Genomic DNA, 22482 nt, shown 5'->3' with positions numbered 1-22482 from the left:
TGGTGGCATTAAAGAATGGAGGGAGGAGCGTTCCTCCCTCCTAATGTGACGCAGCCGCCACTAATCGTTGGACTGAAGAAAACATTGCGGGCGCTGTGTTCTCTTCATTCATTTCAATACTGAGCTGTGCGGCATCGTGCATCCCTACTACAAAATGTACATTTTTACTGTGATTTGATGTGTTTTTCGATGCGGTTGCATTTTTTACCACAACAGCATTGAAAAGAGGATTAAATCGCTGCAAAAACGCATGCTTTAATGTTGCACATCTGAATAAGGGTATGTTCACACGACAGCGTCCGTAACGGCTGAAATTACGGGGATGTTTCCGCCTGAAAACATCCCCGTAATTTCAGCCGTAACGGCATGTGAAGGCGCTTGAACGCCGCGTCCATTACGGACGTAATTGGCGCTGCTATTCATTGGAGTCAATGAATAACGGCTCCAATTACGCCCCAAAGAAGTGACAGGTCACTTCTTTGACGCGGGCGCCTATTTACGCACCGTCATTTGACAGCGGCGCGTAAATATACGCCTCGTGTGAACAGACAAACGTCAGCCCATTGCTTTCAATGGGCAGATGTTTGTCAACGCTATTGAGGCGCTATTTTCGGACGTAATTCGGGGCAAAAACGCCCGAATTACGTCCGTAATTAGTGCGTGTGAACATACCCTAAAGGTGATTTTGGTCATCCTGGATTTTCCCACAATATACAGGCTCAGAACGTTAGATCTCACTGGTTATTGCGAGATCTTGCATCTTGTCTAATTCGCTGTGTACTGTATTAATACAGCAGTTACAGATCAGTAATTATACAAAAAATAGAAACATTGATGTCAATTGCAAAAGAATATAAGCCTTTATTATTGTTGCCCTCATGTGCACATACATAAAGAGGTGCTTAGGTAGCAAATCAGTCGTAGGATATCATTATCTTGATGACAATCTTCTTAAATATTATATTTTGAAATGAGCTGTCTTCCAACGTGTCGACTTATCCATTCAAAGTAATGTGCGACCTTGGTGTATACTCCGGGGAAACCAGCTTCACCGCAGTTCTCTCCCCAGCTTACTACCCCCCAAAGATATGCCACATTCTCAGCATCATAGCATATCAGTGGTCCTCCTGAGTCGCCTTTGCAGGAATCTATTGATCCATCATATGTCCCTGAAATAGTAAAGCAATAACAACCGTAAATAATAAAGCTTGATTTTGTTTGTATGATTTGACAGTTTCAGACATGACCGTTTCAATTCAGCGTAAGGTTCCATTCACACGTTGTGGTTAAGGTGCGGTTAGAACTGAATTATTGTTTTTCGATGCAGTTGCGTTTTTACTGCAACCGAATTGAAAGACGCACTAAATCGAGGTAAAAACGCATGCAGTTTTTCGGATGCATTTTTAAAATGTGGCTCTAACCGCACCTCAACCACAACGTGTGAATGGACCCTAAGTCAATGATCACATCGGGTTGTAAGCCTATGTCAGAGGTACACGTTGGGACGATCTCCTGATGTATACCACAGACGGAAGGCTGCGATGTATTACACTGTATAGACATAGAATGGGATACGTCGTCCATAGGCTAGAAGTGTAAAAAAAAAAAGGATACTACGCAGTATAAATTTTTTACTGTATACAGTTGTATGGAAGTGTGTAGTCTACCTTTTTGTTTTGCGGTATACAGACCCCACGGAGGCCAAAAGGACAAACTGTCAGTCAGTCTTTTACTCTGGAGACCACAAAGAACCATACATCACTGGGACGTGGATGTTTTTCTCTAAGAACTATAACTGGTGAGCGGCTTTTTTGGTTTGCCTATTACTATTTTCACCATTACAATTTAAACATTAATGTGAAATTTGACTCAAAAAATCAACCAGTTGTGAGAGTTGTTTCTATCTATATTGTAAAAACAACTGCATTTAAAGCCAAAGTTACATGGATTGATGGATAAACAAACCATTCATTATAATAAATGATAAATTATATATTTAAGCTGGTCAGATAATGATGGATCCATTGGAAGCAGTCAATCATTCGATACACCATCTTAGAATGACTTATTAACCCCTTCAGGACTGAGCCTGTTTTGGCCTTCAGGACGAAGCCGATTTTTCAAATCGGACATGTGTCGTCACTTTATGTGGTAATAACTCCGGAATGCTTTTGCCTATCCAAGTGATTCTGAGATTGTTTTCTCGTGACATATTGTACTTTATGTTAGGGAAAAAATTTGTTCGATAAATTCAATATTTATTTGTAAAAAAACACCAAGATTGAGTGAAAATTAGCAAAAATTTGCATTTTTCTAAATTTAAATGCATCTACTTGTAAAACAGATAGTAATACCACACAAAATACTTACTATTTTATATTTCCCATATGTCTACTTTATGTTTGCATCGTTTTTTGAACATTCTTTTATTTTTCTAGGACGTTACAAGGCTTAGAACTTTAGTAGCAATTTCTCATATTTTCAAGAAAATTTCAAAAGCCTATTTTTTCAGGGACCAGTTCAGTTCTGAAGTGGCTTTGAGGGCCTTATATATTAGAAATTCCCCATAAATCACCCCATTTTGAAAACTGCACCCCTCAAAGTATTCAAAACAGCATTCAGAAAGTGTTTTAACCCTTTAGGCGTTTCACAGGAATTAAAGCAAAGTAGAGGTGAAATTTACAAATTTCATATTTTTTTTCGAAAATTAATTTGTAATACATTTTTTTTGTACCACAGAAGGTTTTACCAGAGAAATGCAACTCAATATTTATTGCCCAGATTCTGCAGTTTTTAGAAATATCCCACATGTGGTCCTAGTGCGGTAATGGACTGAAACACCGGCCTCAGAAGCAAAGGAGCAACTAGTGGATTTTGGGGCCTCCTTTTTTTAGAATCTATTTTAGGTACCATGTCAGGTTTGAATAGGTCTTGTGGTACCAAAACAGTAAAGACCCCCCAAAAGTGACCCCATTTTGGAAACGATACCCCTCAAGGAATTTATCTATGGGTATAGTTAGCATTTTGAACCCACAGTTTTTTTGCTAAATTTATTTGAATTAGTATGTGAAGATGAAAATCTACTTTTTTTGTGAAAAAACGTAAAAATGTTAAATATATACAAGGAATAAAGTACAAAAAACACCCCAACATATGTAAAGCAATTTCTTACGATTATAGCAATACCCCATATGTGGTAATAATTTGCTGTTTGGACCCACAGCAGGCCTCAGAAGGGAAGGAGCACCATTTGGATTTTGGATTTCTGATTTTGCTGGAATAGTTTTCAGTGCCGTGTCACGTTTGCAATGCACTGGAGGGATGAAAACCGTGGAAACCCCCCAATAGTGACCCCATTTTGGAAACTACACCCCTCAAGGAATTTTTCTAGGGGTAAAGTTAGCATTTTGACCACACAGTTGTTTTGCTGAAGTCATTGGAATTAGTCTGTAAAGGTAAAAATCGACTTTTTTTCTGTAAGAACTCAGAAATTTTTAATTTTTACAAGGAATAAAGGAGAAAAAGCACCCCAACATTTGTAAAACAATTTCTCCTGATTACGTAAATACCCCATATGTGGTAATAAACTGCTGTTTGGACCCACACCAGGGCTTAGAAGGGAAGGGGCACCATTTGGCTTTTGGAGCTCAAATTTAGCTGGAATAGTTTTTGGGTGTCATGTCGAATTTGCAAAGTCCCTGAGGTAAGGTACTAAAACAGTGGAAACCTCCCAAAAGTAACCCCATTTGGGAAACTACACCACTTAAGGAATCTATCTAGGGGTATAGTGAGCATTTAGGCCCCACACGTCTTTTGCAGAATTTATTAGAATTAGGCCGTGAAAATTAATATCAACATTATTTCCACTAAAATGTTGAATTTTTTCAATTTCACAAAGTATAAAGGAGAAAATGCACCCCAACATTTGTAAAGCAATTTCTCCCGAGTACGGCAATACCCCACATGTGGTCATAAATGTTTTTTCATTAGAAAATAAATTAACCCTTTCCGGACTGATCCATGTTTTGCTTTTTCTTTTTCGTTTTTCCTCCCCGCTTTCCGAGAGCCACAACGTCTTTATTTTTCCGTCAATAGAGCGGTGTGGGGGCTTATTTTTTGTGGGACGAGCTGTAGTTTTTATTGGTACCATTTTTTGGTACATAAGACTTTTTCAGCACTTTTTATTAAATTTTTTGGTAGAGCGAAGGTGACCAACAAACTGCGATTTTGCCATTTAAAATTCTTTATTTTTCACGGCGTTCACCGTGCGAGTTCAATAATGGTATATTGTAATAGCTTGGACTTTTACGGACGCAGCGATACCAATTTTGTGTATTTTTTTAATTTTTTTACATTACTTTAGAAAAAAAATATGAAAAGGGTTTCTTTTTGGACTTTAAATATTTATTACATTTTTTCCACTAATAATAACTATTTACTTTTGTTTTTACATATTTTATTAGTCCCCCTGGGAGACTTGAACCAGCAATCGTTAGATCACTGGTAGAATACACTGCAATACTAATGTATTGCAGTATATTGCGATCGCTGTTTCTGTCCGTTAGTCCCGGGTATCAGCTGTAATACACAGCTGACACCCGCAGCGTATGGCGCGGGCTCAGCGCGTGAGACGCTCCATATATCACCCCCCACACCACGACATGCTATTAAGTCATGGTGCGCGAAGGGTTTAATGCGCAGCCGATGGTGGAAAGTGAAAATTTAAATTTTCCACTGATGTGCCATTTTAGTGCACTATATGTTGTGCCCAGTTTGTGCCACAAATACCACAAATAAAATATTAACAGGGTTCTGCCGGGTATGGCGATGCCATATCGGTGGACGTAAACGGCTGTTTGGGCAGACTGTAGGGCTCAGAAGGGAGGGACGCTATTTGGCTTTTGGAGCGCAGATTTTGCTTGGTAGAAGCTCTGGCGTTTTGCTGGTATTTCAGTTTATAATGTGGGGGCAAATGTAGGTTGGGCAGAGTACATCAGGGGCATAATAAGAGGGTATAATAATGGGGTAAATAAATAATAATCCGCAGATATGTGGCCAGTGTTGCACTTATATTATAAATGGCGCCCGATCTTATCCGCTTTTGGAACGCTCTGCACATTTTGCATCGCCATATTCTGTGAGCCGGAACTTTTATTTTTTTCACCACCGGAGCTGTGTGAGGGTTTATTTGTTGCGGGGCAATCTGTAATTTTCATTGGTACCATTTTGGGGTACATGCGATTTTGTTGATCACTTTTTATTCCATTTTTCGGCAAGCCAGGTGACCAAAAACCATCAATTCTGACAATGATTTGTATTTATTTTTTACAGCGTTCACCCTGGGCTATAAATGACCATTATATTTTATTTTGCGGGTCGGTACGATTACGGCGATACCATATGTATATAGGTTTTTTTATGTTTTGCAGCGTTTGCGCAATAAAATCACTTATTTAGAAAATAATTTATTTTCTGTGTCACCATATTCTGAGAGCCGTAACTTTTTTATTTTTCAGTCAAAAAAGCTGTGTAAGGGCTTGTTTTTTTGCGGGACGGGTTGTAGTTTGTATCGGTACAATTTTGGCGTACATACGACTTTTTGATCACTTTTTATTGTATATTTTGTGAGGGGTGGTGACCAAAAAATAGTGATTCTCGCTTTGTTTTTCATGTATTTTTTTTGCGGTGTTCACCGTGCGGGAAAAATAATATTATAGTTTTATAGTTGGGGTCGTTACGAACGCGGTGATACCAAATATGTGTACTTTTTTTTTACGTGTTCATTTTTTTTCCTATAATAAAAGACTTATTATAGGAAAAAAAGCAGTTCATGTTTATGTCACTTATAACTTTTATTTTTACACTTTTTTTAAAACATTTTTATTCTTTTTTTTAACTTTTTTCACTTGTCCCACTAGGGGACACTTAGACTTGCAGCTCTGATCGCTGCTGGCATACATTACACTACACACGTAGTGTAATGCATTCGAACTGTCATTGTGACGTGACAGTCATACTGACAGGAAGCCTACGACGACCACCCTCCGGGTGGTCCTCATAGGCTTCTGTACATGGCAACCCGGAAGTCATTGTCTGGCGTCCGGTTGCCATGGGTACGATCGCCAGCCCCCGTGATTTCACATGGGGGCTGCCGATCGGCGCTAAACACCTTAATTGTGGCGTTCAAATCGAACGCCGCAATTAAGGGGTTAACTGCCGAAATCAGCGGCGATAGGCCGCTGATCGGCAACGGGGAATGCAGGGCAGACACCCTGCACAGTTAACCGCCGCTGCGGTGTAGCGCAGCGCGGCGGTTAACTGTCAAAGCACAGACGTAACTGCACGTCAAGGTGCGCGAACTTACTGCACACGTTGACGTGCAGTTACGTCAAGGTGCGGGAAGGGGTTAATCAGACTTTTGAAAGAAAACATTTTAGGTGGAAAACTCCCTTAAACTACACCTGTCTACAGCTGGCATTAAAAAGATGCCCACAAGGGTAAGTTCACACGTAGCGTAAATACTGCAGATTTTCCACAACGGATTTAGTTGCGAAAAATCCGCAGAATAATACAGTAGCAGCAAAGTGGATGAGATTTGAACACATCTCATTCACGTGCTGCGTAAATGATGAAACCTCAGAAATGTACCTGCGGTGCATTTTTTTTAATCTGCAGCATGTCAAATGTATTTGCGTAAACGCATAATGGGGAGGTAACACCCGCAACAAATAGCAGAGTTGTGTTTTTTGCAACGAAAAAGCAGCGAATCTTCAGCAAAAAAAACCGCAACAACCGCGCCCGCACCATGTTCGTTGCGGCTGTCAAACAGCCTGTTAGTGGCCGCATGTTAAAGCAAGTAAACCGTCCCTTTATCTGCAAAATCGTGCGGCCATGAATTAATACACCCTTTATGGCCGCACGATTTTGCAAATTACAACAACTTACCTCCTATTCATTCTCTATGGCAGTGCCAGAAAAAGCCGAACACTGCAATCGGCTATCTCCGGCGCTCCCATAGAGAATGAATGGAGCGGCAGTGCGCATGCGCATGTAACCGTAATACCTCTTAACGAGGTATTTCTCAGCCGCTCCTACACAGTACCAGCGCGGCTGTACCCTTATACTTAAACCTAAAATTATTTCTTCATCCAGGCCGGCCTCCTGGCATGACGTTTCATCCCATGTGATTGCTGCAGCCAATCCTCCAATAAGTGTTAACAAGCCTTCCAGCATTATTAGGAGGGTTTGAGGACAGAGTATTGAAGTACACCAGACAGAGAATGAGGAAAGGTGGTAGTATGTGAGTGGGATACACTGGACATTTGACGTCAGTGCTAGATGCGACTGGTCATGGTGTAATTACGAAAGAAAACTCCGACTAAGAGCCGATTGTAAGTCTAGTACCAGGTTTTTTAAAGGAGCACAATAGTGGAAGATTCTAGTCTTACCTGCACACTCCATTTTATCAAAGAAACGTCCCTTGTAAATAGTCGAACAGTTGTTCATTAGGTTAATATGGCCCCACTTTAGATGGAACACTTTGCTCAACCCTAGGGGAGTCACAAATAATAGGGAACATGTTACATTCATTGTACTATGTCAGTTAGTGATTGAATTTTATGAAAAGCAATGTTTCCAGTTAGCAAAATTGTATTAAAAGAATCATAAAACACACTAATGTAAAGGGGATGTAACACCTTATTTTTGTATTACTCTTTAATAATATATACTGAAACCTTCTTTTTTTACTCATCTGTTTTTATTTTCTGTACATGATTAGTGGGAAAGACATTTTGCCTGAGCTGCTGTTCTAAGTGGTGAGCAGTTCAAGAGGTTTGCTTTAAACAACCTATTGACTTCTATGGGAGAGGGTTTTAGCTTATCAAAGGGAACACTTTCACGGGTGGGGGTATACGGCCCCTTACAGGTATAAACTGTCCCGAACACAGATAGCGTGGAAAGTTAACGTTTTACTAAGGCTTGTTTTCTCATTCAGAGAGGCACAAATCTTGAAATGTTTCACATTAATTTAACACAGTCTTTGTCACAAATTAAACTTATTTACAACGGTTGGCTGTGATGACTTTCCCCAATATACTTGTTTCCAGCAGTCATCGTTGTGCATGGAAGGGAGCGGTGTTCATTACCTATTGTCAATTGTGTATCCTGACTGCTGAGAAGTGATCTCTACAGAACGGGAAGTGTTCGTTTATGGTAAGACTCAGTGGCCAGAGTGAAAACTGCAAGATTTCAGGATTATTTTAAATATAGAAAGTTACAGGGATAAAAAAAAAAGCACCATTTAAATATGCCATAAATATCTGATAGGGTCTCTGATAGAGTCTCTGCCTGGATCTGCCTCACCAGGCAAGGACGTTGCTAGGGGACCCCCGTTGTCAATATAGATGCGTGTCCTAGTGCTGGGATATGCTGTAAATGTCTGTGGTGAGACATCCCCTTTAAGGTAAAAGTTTGATTTAAACAATTAAACAATAGGTAATTTTCTGACTATAGATTCTATTTAAATACTGAAATACTGGACTATTTCATTATTCATCCTCCAACTACATCAAATACTTGAACTTGATCTAGTGACATAGCCGAGCAGTAGGGATTTTCTCAAATTTTCCAATGTATGTGTGTGGGCAAATCTATATACAGATGTGTAAGACTTCTATTGACATTAATAGGCTCCACATACTTTTCGACAACTAGTGGCAGCTGAGATTTTTACTAGTGTGTGTACGTCATAACAGAGCTTCTGAGAGCCAGCTCACAAGGCGGATTTTGCTTGGCGGGTCACGCTTAAAAAAAACGCTGCGGAATTATTCCTGCCGTCAGTAGGAAGATTCTTTCTCCCATTCACTTCAATGGCAGGTTCGGGGCGGAGTCTGCCGAAGATCGGGCAGGAAGTTTATTTTTCCGGCTGGTTGAAAAAAAATAGCTAGCGGGAAAAAGAAGCGTCTGGCTCTCATTGAAATGAATGGGAGGCGGAATTTTGCAGTGGAAAAATTTAGCCATCTGAATATTCCCTTAGTCTTATCATTTATATTGGGAAAACACTCCAAATCATTTATGCCATAAGTTTAATAGAAAAAAAAAATGTAAAGGCAGATACACATTAAGGCTAAGGTTACATGTCAATGTTCATCTCTTGTAGCCTCAGTGGCAACCTCACACCTGCAGCATGAAGGCTACCACAGTTGTGGGATATCTCACCTCTAGTTTGATGTGTCCAGCCATTACTGTAATGCAGCACTGCTTCACATCGGTACGGCACCATTTTTTGAGATGCAATACAATGATTTAAAGATGTTGCATTGTGGTCTATGGCTTATCTTGAATATCTTAGTTTTGTAACAATAATAGGACAATACTCAAGAAGTAAATTTTTTTACTAAATGTGATTTTACTCTTGATGCAATATTTAAAGCGGATCTGTCATCAGACTATAAGGGAAGCATAATGTGGAGACAGGTCCGTTCTCCTCTTAGCCCAAACTGCCCTTTAAAAATATTGGGCTATATAGCTATATCAAAATATAGCGCTCTCCTCACGAATAGACCCATAACTATGAGTCCACTGTATTCTTTAAACGCTCCTATTAGCAAAACGGCACAAATAAACGCTCCTATTAACAAAACGGGACAACTTATGCCAACCTAAATAGCTATAGTGCAACTTTGCAGCCAACAGACTAAAGTTGATTGGCACAATGTGTACATGTTAATGTGTTGAAAAAAATGGCACCCACCCAAATCTGCAATAGACCACTGTAATCCATCAAGTGATTCCCTTACATTACACATTGCATTATACATTGCAGTGCACAACTATCTGTGTATGCCTAGCCTATTCTGTCACCATTGCAATTATGTTGTTTACAACGGAAATACAAAAGTACTAAAAGAAAAGAGAAAAAACTCCCATGTTTTCCATTATAATATATTGATAGAAGCAAAAAAACGAAATGATACTTGTTTACCTTCTGCACGTCCCCATCCAGATACCGTACAAGTCTCCCCTTCCTTGAACTGGTATGGTGACCAAGGCACACAAGCGGCTACCAGGTTATTGTCCACTTGCATACATGCTGGATCATTGTATATATTTATAACTTCCAACAGAGCAATATCATTTTCATATGTGTTAGGGTTGTAGAGTTCATGGACTTTTACAGTTTTCACTGGGAAGGAATCGATGTCTCCGTCATAAGCCAAGCGATCCAGGAGCTCAACGATAATACGGTATTTATGGGCCTGATCTGACCTGTCAATATAAAATGTCATCTTAAAAAGAGGATTATGCCAAACAATTGCAAGGATTAAAAATAAAACATATTTAAACAGTATTTCCCCTGGCTATATACTGTATGCCACTGAATTATTATTTTGTGTGAAGTCTTTTAATATTTTATTTAATTAATTTAATTTTAACTTTAACATGTTTTACATGTGGAATTCTACCTGCAACCACTTCTGTGGGTGCTTACTACTTCAGTGGGGGCTGTAGGTAGCCAGACATTTTTTATTTAACCTGTTGGGGACATCCGCTAGTTTGGCGCAGGCTCAAAAAATTGAATAAAAAGTGAACAAAAAATTATATGTACCCAAAAATGGTACCAATAAAAACTACAACTTGCCCTGCAGAGAACAAGCCTCACACTGCTTCATTGCTGGAAAAATATAAAGTTATGGTTCTCAAATTATGGCAATGCAAATAAAATGTTATATTCAACAAAGTGTTTTTTACTTTTTAATAGTAGTAAAAGATTTAAAAAAACAACTATATAAATGTGATATCGCTGTAATCGTATTGTCCCTTAGAATAAAAGTTAACATGTCATTTTTACCGCACTGTGAACGCCATATTAACAAAACTCCAAAAACTATATTTTTTTAAGTTACCCAGTACACTATATGGTACATTAACCCCTTGAGTACCCAGCTCATTTTGGCCTTGAGGACCAGACCCATTTTTTCAAATCTGACATCTATCATTTTATGTGGTAATAACTCCGGAATGCTTTTACCTATCCAATTGATTCTGAGATTGTTTTCTCGTGACATATTGTACTTTAGTTTAGTGCAAAAATTTGGTCGATAAATTCATTGCTTATTTGTGAAAAACACCAACATTTAGCGAAAATATGAAGAAATTATGATTTTTCCAATTTTAAATGCATCTGCTTGTAAAACAGATGGTAATACCACACAAAATAGTTACCAATTAACATCTCCCATATGTCTACTTTATGTTTGCATCGTTTTTTGAACATCCTTTTATTTTTCTATGACCTCACAAGGCTTAGAACTTTAGCAGCAATTTCTCATATTTTTAAAAAAATTTCAAAAAGCGATTTTTTCAGGGACGAGTTCAGTTCTGAAGTGGTTTTGAGTGCCCTATATATTAGAAACCCCCATAAAACACCCCATTTTGAAAACTGCACCCCTCAAAGTATCCAAAACAGCATTCAGAAAGTGTTTCAACCCTTTAGGCGTTTTACAGGAATTGAAGGAAAGTAGAGCTGAAATTTTCAAATTTCATTTTTTTTTACAAAATTCATATGTAATACATTTTCTTCTGTACCACAGAAGGTTTTACCTGAGAAACGCAACTCAATATTTATTGCCCAGATTCTGCAGTTTTTAGAAATATCCCACACGTGGCCCTAGTGCGCTAATGGACTGAAACACAGGCCTCAGAAGCAAAGGAGCACCTCTTGGATTTTGGGGCCTCCTTTTTTCAGAATATATTTTAGGCACCATGTCAGGTTTGAAGAGGTCTTGTGGTGCCAAAACAGTGGAAACCCCCAAAAGTGACCCCCATTTTTTAAACTACACCTTCAGGGAATTTATCTAGGGGTATAGTTAGCATTTTGACCCCACAGGTATTTTGCTATATTTTCTGGAGTTAGTCTGTGAAAATGAAAATCTACATTTTTTCTGGAAAAACGTAAAAATTTCTAATTTTTGCAAGAAATAAAGGAGAGAAAGCACCCCAACATTTGTAAAGCAATTTCTCGCGATTACGGAAATACCCCATATGTGGTAATAAACTGCTGTTTGGACCCACAGCAGGGCTCAGAAGGGAAGGACCCCCATTTGGATTTTGGAGCTCTGATTTTACTGGAATGGTTTTCAGTGCCGTGTCACGTTTGCAACGCCCTCGAGGGACCTAAACAGTGGAATCCCCCCAAAAGTGACCCCATTTTGGAAACTATACCCCTCAAGGAATTTTTCTAGTGGTATAGTTATCATTTTGACCCCACAGGTTTTTTGCTGAATTTATTGGAATTAGTCTGTGAAGATGAAAAGAGACTTTTTTTTGGAAAAAACACAGAATTTTCTAATTTTTATAAGGAATAAAGGAGAAAAAGCACCTCAAAATTTGTAAAGCAATTTCTCCTGATTACGGAAATACCCCATTATGTGGTAATAAACTGCTGTTTGGACCCATGGCAGGGCTCAGAAGGGACGGAGCACCATTTGGATTTTGCAGCTCAGATTTTGCTGAATTGGTTTCTGGGGGTCATGTCGCATTTGCAGAGTCCCTGAAGTACCAGTACAGTAGAAATTCCCCAGATGTGATCCCAATTTGGAGACTATACCCCTGAAAGAATTAAATTAGAGGTGTAGTGAGCATTTTGAGCCCTCAGGTGTTTTATAGATTTTATTAGAATTGGTCCGTGAAAATGAAAACATTTTTTTTTTCCAATAACCTGTAGCTTTAGCTCAGAATTTTTCATTTCCACAAGGAATACAGGAGAAAAGACACCCCAAAATGTGTTACACAATTTCTCCTGATTACGGAAATACCCCATATGTGGTTGTAAACGGCTATTTGGACATACGGCAAGAGTCTAAACGGAAAAAGTGTAATTTCGTTTTTGGAGTGGAGATTTTACAAAATTTGTTTTTGACGCCATGTTGCATTGCGCTGAGGTACCAGTACAGTGAAAACTCCCGAGAAGTGACCCCATTTAGGAAACTACACCCCTCGAGGAATTCATCTAGAAGTGTAGTGAGCATTTTGACCCCCAAAGGTTTTGCAGAAATTAGTGCACAGTGGATGTTGCAGATTGAAAATTGCCATTTTCCACAGATATGCTATTTCAGTGCCCAATGCGTTGGGCCCAGCTTGTACCACTGGAGACATACGCCCCATAAATTGTTAAGCGGTTCTCCAGAGTACGGTAATACCCCATATGTGGTCATAAACCGCTGTTTGGGCACACTGCCAGGCCCAGAAGGAGCGCCATTTGGCTTTTGGAGCGCAGATTTTGCTTGGTAGTAGTTTTGTTTAGTGTTTTACTGGTGTTTCAGTCTATAATGTGGGGGCATATGTAATCTGTGCGGAGTACATACATTTTTTGCGTGACACACTGTCGTTTTTATTGGTACCATGTTTGGCTACGCGCGACTTTTTGATCACTTTTTATTCCATTTTTTTGGAAACAACGTGACCAAAAAAGGAAATTCTGCCATTGTTTTTTATGGTATTTTTTTTACGGTGTTCACCGTGCGGGATAAATAATATGATATTTTTTTAGGTCAGGCCGATACGAACGCGGCGATACCTATTATGTCTAGTATTTGTCTTTTTTTTCATTTTTTTTCTAATTATAAAGGGCTTGGTCAGGGAAACAAGGCGATTATTGTTTTTATTACGTAAAACTTGTATTTATTTATTTATCTAAAACTTTTTTTTAACTTTTTTTTCACTTTTTATTTTTTTCACTTTTTATTTTACACATACTAGGGGACTGGAAGATCTGATCTTCTGATCCCCTGCACAATACACTGCACTACTTCTGTATGTACTGATGTAGTGCAGTGTATTGTAACTGTCACTTTAAAACTGACAGTTGAGCCTATTACGTACTGCCTTGGGCAGGACCTAATAGGCTCCCGTACCTGGCAACCAGGAAGCCGTTGCTAGGCGATTTTTCGCGGGGGGGGGCAATGGGGTGCAGATGGAACCCCCTCCCTCTGTATCAATCACTTAAATGCCGCTGTCGCTATTGACAGCGGCATTTAAGGGGTTAAACTACAGCGATCGGAGAGGACAGTGATCGCTGTAGTTGCAGTGGGATGTCGGCTGTATATTACAGCCGACATCCGATGAAGATGGAGCGAGCACAGCTCCTGTGCCCGCTTCATCCTCAGGGCGTTACTATACGCCCATTTTCGGGAAGGGGTTAATAAAAATAGTGTTTTTTTTTTTTACACCGCTTTCTCTGATCTCCTCACGTATCTCACAGAAGTGAGGAGATCAGAGAAAGTGACAGGAGCTTTCTCCTGCAGACGACGTCACAGACGGCTGTGATTGGTCAGTCTTTAGAGACTGACCAATCACAGCAATCGCCGGCATTGGGGACTGCTAATTGGTCCCCAGGCCGGTAGCAGAGACGGTTAGCTGTCAATGACAGCTGCCGCCGCTGTTCTGTCACTATGTGATTTCACATAGTGACAGTTTATTCCTGCGCCGTAATAGTATGTCGAAGGTACGCTGGAATAAGCGGCCAGCGACGTACTATTACGTCGAAGGTACGCAAGGGGTTAAATGGTACCATTAAAAAATACAACTCGTCCTGCAAAACACAAGCTCTTATATGGCTTTGTCAATGGTAAAATAAAAAAGTTATGGTTCAACGGAAAAACAAAAGAGTTATGTACACTGCGACAGATTTACCAAGACTGGCATTTCATAGTATAGAGCAAGCAGGAGTAAGATTCGACAAATTTATTAAGAGGAATACACCTCTTAATGAATTTGTTGCATCTTCTGCTGTCTGTGCGCCAGAAACGGAAATCTATGCTACGCTAAGCAGCAAGCTGGAGTAGATTTCCGCTAAACTATCTAATAATACCTCGGATTACATATTCGTAGAATTCAGGGCAGCCATGTAGTATTATTGGGCTACAATAAGGGCAATTTCTGTCGTCAATTATAGTGAATTTGTTGGGCTGTGAGTGCTAAGCCCCGCCCATTTTATAAAAAGTGTCGGGTGCCACTTAAAATATCAAAAAATCACATACTATTGTGCAAATATGGCATTCACCTTACTTTTCAAATTTTTAATGCCATAATATTGGTGTAAAGCCATTTTCAAATTTCCCCCTATGTGCATTTTTGCAGCCATTTTTTATTTTTTTTAAAATTGCTCCAATGCATCTAAAATAGCAAATGAAGCCCCATGGTTACAGACTACAAACAAACTCTGGGCCAAATTTATCAAAGGTGGCATTATTATAGGCAAATCCTAAATAAAAACTTGACTACATTATTGATTTATGTTTCAACTAATTTATGACTGCATCTGCCCTCTGATAAATCTGTCACAACATACATCACTTCCATTAACCTTCTAAGGACCAGGTCATTTTTTGGTTTTTCATTTTAGTTTTTCACTCCCCGCCTTCCAAGAGCCATAACTCTTTTATTTTTCCATCAATAGAGTGGTGTGAGGGCTTATCTTTTGCGGGAAGAGTTGTAGTTTCTATTGGTATCATTTAAAGTACAATGTAATGTGCTGGGAAACGTAACAAAACTGAAATTGGAAAAATATGCAAATAGTTCAGACCTTTACGGACACAGTGGTACCGGTTTTGTTAACTTTTTTTTTTTACATTACTTTAGAGGAAAAATGGGAAAAGTAATTTTTTTTTGGAACATTAAAAAAACGTTATTTAACTGTTTTTTACTTTTTTTTATTAGTCCCGATAGGGGTCCTGAACAAGTAAACGATGGATCGCTTGCATGATATACTGCAATACTAATGTATTGCGATATCGTGCTACTGACAGTCTCTTTTGAAGCCCTGCCAGAGCAAGGAGTACAAAGATGGCGGACATGGGGGCCTTCATCAGCCCCCTAGGCTGCCATGACAAGCATCGTCACCCCCTGTTTCTAACAATTTAACCCGTTAGTGACCGCCCCATAGTGTTTTTACGGCGGCCACTAATGGGCTTTATTCTGATGCAATAGCCTTTTTACGGTGCTGCATCAGAATAAATAAACAGAGCAGGGAGCCGTTAAATCTCCCTGCTCTCAGCTACCAGAAGTAGCTGAGGGCTGGGGGCATCCCTGCTCAAAAAGATGGGATCGATATTAGTATCGATCTCACCCGTTTAACCCCTCAGATGCGGCGCTCAATAGCGAGTGCCGCATCTGAGTGGTTTTGGAGAGAGGGAGGGAGCTCCTTCTCATCCCACCGTCACCCGGTGATAAAATCGCCGAGTGTTTGTGTCTCTGATGGTGGCAGCCGGGGGCCCAATAAAGGCCCCCAGGTCTGCCTGTAGTGTATGCCTGCTAGGTCAGATGCCTGTCCGTTTTACACGTGCAGGCATAATACACTACAATACAGAAGTATGGCAGTGTATTATAAATGCGATCGTATAATCGGATAGTGAAGTGGAAAAAAAAATGAAAAACCCACTTTTCCCTGTAAAGGATCTGCCAGACACTCCGAGGTGGGAGTGGGTGCTGTCTTGTCCCAGGGTACCAGGTCCCTCACCCATCTCCGTCCCTGTGCCTACTTCTCCAGAAAGTTCTCGCCCACTGAGAGTAACTATGACGTGGGCAACCGCGAACTCTTAGCTATTAAATGGGCATTTGAAGAGTGGCGCCACTTCTTGGAGGGGGCTAGGCACCAGGTAACGGTCCTTACCGAGGACAAGAATCTGGTTTTCCTAGAATCTGCCCGAAGGCTAAACCCGAGATAAGCTCGATGGGCGTTGTTTTTTACTAGATTCAACTTTGTGGTCACCTATAGGGCTGGGTCTAAAATTATTAAAGCTGATGCACTGTCGCATAGCTTCATGGCCAGCCCTCCTTCAGAGGAAGATCCTGCCTGTGTTTTGCCCCCAGGTATAATAATATCATCTGTTGATTCTGACTTAGTCTCCGAAATTGCGGCTGATCAAGGTTCAGCTCCCGGGAACCTTCCTGAGAACAAGCTGTTTGTTCCCCTGCAATTCCGCCTAAGGGTACTCAGGGAAAATCATGACTCTGCACTATCTGGCCATCCAGGCATCCTGGGTACCAAGCACCTCATTGCTAGAAACTATTGGTGGCCTGGCTTGCCTAAAGACGTTAACTCCTACGTCGCCGCTTGTGAAATTTGTGCTAGGTCCAAGACTCCTAGGTCCCGACCAGCGGGCTTACTATGTCCTTTGCCCATTCCCCAGAGACCTTGGACCCATATCTCCATGGATTTTATCACCGATCTGCCTCCATCTCAAGGCAAGTCGGTGGTGAGGGTTGTAGTAGACCGCTTCAGTAAGATGTGCCACTTTGTGCCCCTCAATAAACTACCCAATGCCAAGACGTTAGCTAACTTGTTTGTCAAACACATCCTGCGTCTCCATGGGGTTCCTGTCAATATTGTTTCTGTCAGAGGGGTACAATTTGTTTCATTGTTTTGGAGAGCTTTCTGTAAAAAGTTGGAGATTGATCTGTCCTTCTCGGCCTCCCATCCTGAAACTAATGGCCAAACTGAGAGGACTAATCAGTCTCTAGAACAATATTTAAGGTGTTTTATCTCTGACTGTTAATATGATTGGGTCTCTTTCATTCCCCTCGCCGAATTTTCCCTTAATAACCGGGTCAGTAACTCGTCAGGGGTCTCCCCCTTTTTCTGTAATTTTGGGTTTAATCCACGGTTCTCCTCCGTTTCACCTGGTGGTTCCAATAATCCAGAGGTAGATGTCGTTCATCGGGAACTGTGCACAGTCTGGGCCCAGGTTCAAAAGAACCTAGAGGCGTCCCAGAGCATACAAAAGACTCAGGCAGATAGAAGACGTTCTGCTAACCCCTTGTTTGTGGTCGGGGATCTGGTGTGGCTGTCTTCAAAATATTTGCGGCTTAAAGTTCCGTCCAAAAAAATTTCTCCCCGATATATAGGGCCGTACAAGGTCATTGAGGTCCTTAACCCTGTCTCCTTCCGGCTGGAGTTAACCCCGTCTTTTCAAATACACGACGTGTTTCATGCCTCCCTCCTGAAACGCTGCTCCCCGTCCTTGGTTACCTCGAGGAAACCTCCGGTCCCTGTTCTCACCCCTGAAGGGTTAGAATTCGAGGTGGCCAAGATTGTGGACAGCAGCATGGTCCAAGTCTCCCTCCAGTACCTGGTCCATTGGAGAGGATACGGGCCTGAGGAGAGGACTTGGGTACCCGCCCGGGATGTTCACGCTGGGGTATTGCTCAGGAGGTTCCATCTTCGGTTCTCCAATAAGCCAGGTCCACCTAGGAAGGGTCCAGTGGCCCCTCATAAAAGGGGGGGGGGGGTACTGTAAAGGATCTGCCAGACACAACTTCTGTGTCGACGCCCGTGGTTAATCAGTCTACATCTGCTCCTAGGTCTGATAGAGTGACTTGACCTGCTACCACTCAAGCTGGTAGGCTGAGGAGTGGGAGAACCTATCACAGCCTGACCAGACGGTTCTAGCTACCGCCCTCGGTCTATTTATACCTTAATTTGCTGCTTGTCTTTGCCTGTGATTCTATCTTTTTTCCTGGCTCTGCTGTTCCTGTGATTACTATTGACCTCTGCTTCTTATTGACCCTGACTTTACTGACTACTCTCCTGCTTTGCGTTTGGTACCTCGTACACTCCTGGTTTGACTCGGCTCGTTCACTACTCTTGTTGCTCACGGTGTTGCCGTGGGCAACTGCCCCATTTCCCTTAGCTTCTGTGTACCCTTGTCTGTTTGTCTGTCGTGCACATATTGAGCGTAGGGACCGTCGCCCAGTTGTACGCCGTCACCTAGGATGGGCCGTGCAAGTAGGCAGGGACTGAGTGGCGGGTAGATTAGGGCTCACCTGTCTGTCTCCCTACCCCGACATTTACATTCCCCCTTACAAACTGCTTTATTATTCAAAAACAAAATAAAGTAAAAAAGTTACACATATTTGGTATCACCGCGTCCGTAACGATCCCGCCTATAAAGTTAGTACATTATTTAACCTGCACGGTGAACGTCGTAAAAAATAAAATAAAAAAACATGCAAAAATTGCTGTTTTCTTTGAAACCAGCCTTAAAAAAAATGTGAGAAAAAGTGATCAAAAAGTCCCATCTACTCCAAAATGGTTCCGATAAAAACTACAAGTCGTTCTGCAAAAAAAAAAGCCATCATACAATTGTTTCGGCGAAAAAATAAAAAAGTTATGGCTCTTCAAATATGGAGACACAAAAACAAATAATTAAAAAAAAAAAAGTGTATTTACTCTGTAAAAGTAGTAAAACATACAAAATCTATACAAATTTAGTATTGTTGCAATCGTAACAACCCACTGAATAAAGTTATTGTGTTATTTATACCACGCGGTAAACGGCATAAATTTAGGACGCAAAAAAGTGTGGCGAAATTGCTGTGTTTTTCTATTCCCCCCCAAAAAAGTTAATAAAAGTTAATCAATATATTCTATGTACCCCAAAATCGTGCTATTAAAAATTACAACTTGTCCCACAAAAAACAAGACTTTATACAGCTATGTCGATGCAAAAATAAAAAAGTTATAGCTCTTTCAATGAGATGATGGAAAAACGTAAAAAATGGCTTGGTCATTAAGGTCTAAAATAGGCTGGTCATTAAGGGGTTAAATGCTGTGGTCGCGATTGACCGTGTCATTTAAGGTGTTAACTAGGCGGAATCAAAGTGATCTTTTATTCTGCCCGTTGCAGTGAGGTGTAGGCTGCAGGGCCGCCATCAGGGGGGGACTGGGGGTACTGCAGTGAGGGGCCCGGGCATAAATTTAAAAAAAAGGGGCCCGCACTCTGCCGCTGGAATTAATATCCTCACGGCAGTGTGACTCTTACGATTTCATTTCGGTGAAAGGAACAGGTCCCATCACGAAGCAGGGGCCCGTTCATTACATCAGAATAAAACCGTAAGGGCCCCCTGGAGAGTGACATGTGCCTGCCCCTCCTCCTCCGCAACAGTGTGACAGCGTGTGGGGAGGAGACAAGGGGTGGAGACATCACAGCAGCGGGAGTTATGAGCTCAGCCTCGGAGGATACGTCCAGCAGCAGCAGTCGTCGTCTTCTTCTTCAGACACAGTGAGTACTAACTTATGTCTGTGTCCGGCTGCTGCTGCCCGGAGCCTGCTGAAAAAATCTCCTCCTGCCCCCATAGAAAGTAAATATCTTCCCCACCTCTGTATTATGTTAACACTGCAGCATAGGATTGTATCAGCTCTACGGCTCTTATCTCCTGTCCTGTGTAACATGTGACAATAAACCTGTCTTCTCCCTCTGTTTACACAGGACAGGAGAAAAGAGCCGTCGTGGAGCTGAGTGATACAATCCTATGCTGCAGTGTGAACTAATACAGACGTGGGGAAGATTTTTGCTTTCTATGGGGATGGGGTAGAGTTAGATGATAATGGGGGCAGGGAGATGATAATGGGGGCAGGGAGATGATAATGGGGGCAGGGAGATGATAATGAGGCAGGGAGATGATAATGGGGGCAGGGAGATGATAATGGGGGCAGGGAGATGATAATGGGGGCAGGGAGATGATAATGGGGGCAGGGAGATGATAATGGGGCAGTGAGATGATAATGGGGGCAGGGAGATGATAATGGGGGCAGGGAGATGATAATGGGGGCAGGGAGATGATAATGGGGGCAGGGAGATGATAATGGGGCAGTGAGATGATAATGGGGCAGGGAGATGATAATGGGGGCAGGGAGATGATAATGGGGCAGATAGATGATAATGGGGGCAGATAGATGATAATGGGGGCAGGGAGATGATAATGGGGGCAGGGAGATGATAATGGGGCAGGGAGATGATAATGGGGCAGGGAGATGATAATGGGGGCAGATAGATGATAATGGGGGCAGGGAGATGATAATGGGGGCAGGGAGATGATAATGGGGCAGGGAGATGATAATGGGGCAGGGAGATGATAATGGGGGCAGATAGATGATAATGGGGGCAGGGAGATGATAATGGGGCAGGGAGATGATAATGGGGGCAGGGAGATGATAATGGGGCAGTGAGATGATAATGGGGCAGATAGATGATAATGGGGGCAGGGAGATGATAATGGGGCAGGGAGATGATAATGGGCAGGGAGATGATAATGGGGGCAGGGAGATGATAATGGGGGTAGAGTTAGATGATAATGGGGGCAGGGAGATGATAATGGGGGCAGGGAGATGATAATGGGGGCAGGGAGATGATAATGGGGCAGGGAGATGATAATGGGGGCAGGGAGATGATAATGGGGGCAGGGAGATGATAATGGGGCAGGGAGATGATAATGGGGGCAGATAGATGATAATGGGGGCAGGGAGATGATAATGGGGCAGGGAGATGATAATGGGGGCAGGGAGATGATAATGGGGGCAGGGAGATGATAATGGGGGCAGGGAGATGATAATGGGGGCAGGGAGATGATAATGGGGGCAGGGAGATGATAATGGGGCAGTGAGATGGCATTGGGTAGGGAGGGAAATGATGCTAGAGTGGGAAGGAGATAATAATGGAGGGAGGATGGCACTGGAGTAGGGATGCACGATGCATCAAAACTTCGATACGGTTTCGATACCGTGCACCCCCAAACGGTTCAATACCGTTATTTCATGTATTTCGATACTAAGCTGTGCGGCCGCACAGCTCAATATTGTAATACATGAATGTATGAGAGCGGAGCTGCGGCTGTGTAACACAGTCACGGCCCTGCTCCGGAGTCCTGACATGTGCGCGCCGCCAGGATTATGTGATGCGGCCAGCGCTGCACTAATGAGCGGCGGCACTGAAAACAGAACATGGCGGGCGCACTACAAAACACCCCCACATCTTCTGTCTTCAGTGCCTGAACCGCCGCTCATTAGTGCAGCGCCGCCCGCATCACCTCGTGCTGACCGCGTGCGGGGCGGGGCAATGGTTGTATTACACAGCCGCAGTCCCACTCTATAAAGGCAGAGATCAAAGAAACCTCTCATCTCTGTCGCTATTCCCCTGAATGCTGCGATCAAAGCTGACTGCAGCATTCAGGGGAAAATAAGAAGGGGGGATGCCCCTTGGATCACGTCACAGGAATCCCTGTGACGCGATTGAGGGACATACCATATATGGGCAGACAGCCCAAGGTCCAATGAAGGACCCCAGGGCTGTCTTACCATATTTCCTGTTAGGGCATACTCAGGTCTGTCCTAACAACTGCCTGTGTACTATCCGTATATAGATATATACCAGTACATTAAAGTTTCAAAAAGAAAGTAAAAACATAAAGTAATGTTAAATTAAAAAAAAATACACATACACCTTTTTTACAAAACACATTAAAATAAGTCTCAATACATAAAATATTCACATTCAGTATTGGCGCGCCCGTAATAACCTTCACAACAATTTTTTTGCATCATTTATGATGTGTACGTTGTAAAAAATAAAATAAAAACTTCTTTCACTTATTAATGTGAGGCACGAGGTATTATGAATTTTGAACCTCCATATGCCTCACATT

General features: G+C 41.8%; 1 protein-coding gene across 1 annotated transcript in view; it reads right to left on the bottom strand.

Moving 5' to 3' along the window:
* Nucleotides 1-837: 837 nt before the first annotated feature.
* The window catches only part of CFI (complement factor I), an 88457-nt gene continuing 66812 nt past the window's right edge, over nt 838-22482 (bottom strand). The window contains exons 11-13 of the mRNA XM_075860523.1: nt 9986-10269; nt 7449-7550; nt 838-1169 (exon numbers count right to left, since the gene is read on the bottom strand). Of these exons, the coding sequence (XP_075716638.1) occupies nt 952-1169; nt 7449-7550; nt 9986-10269 (604 nt within the window). The 3' untranslated portion in view covers nt 838-951. The remainder of the gene's footprint in view (nt 1170-7448; nt 7551-9985; nt 10270-22482) is intronic.

Source organism: Rhinoderma darwinii, chromosome 1 (genome assembly GCF_050947455.1).
Source record: "Rhinoderma darwinii isolate aRhiDar2 chromosome 1, aRhiDar2.hap1, whole genome shotgun sequence".
In the NCBI taxonomy this organism is placed as follows: domain Eukaryota; kingdom Metazoa; phylum Chordata; class Amphibia; order Anura; family Rhinodermatidae; genus Rhinoderma; species Rhinoderma darwinii.
Note: the sequence above shows the minus strand (reverse complement) of the source record. Positions and strands in the feature narration are given on the sequence as shown.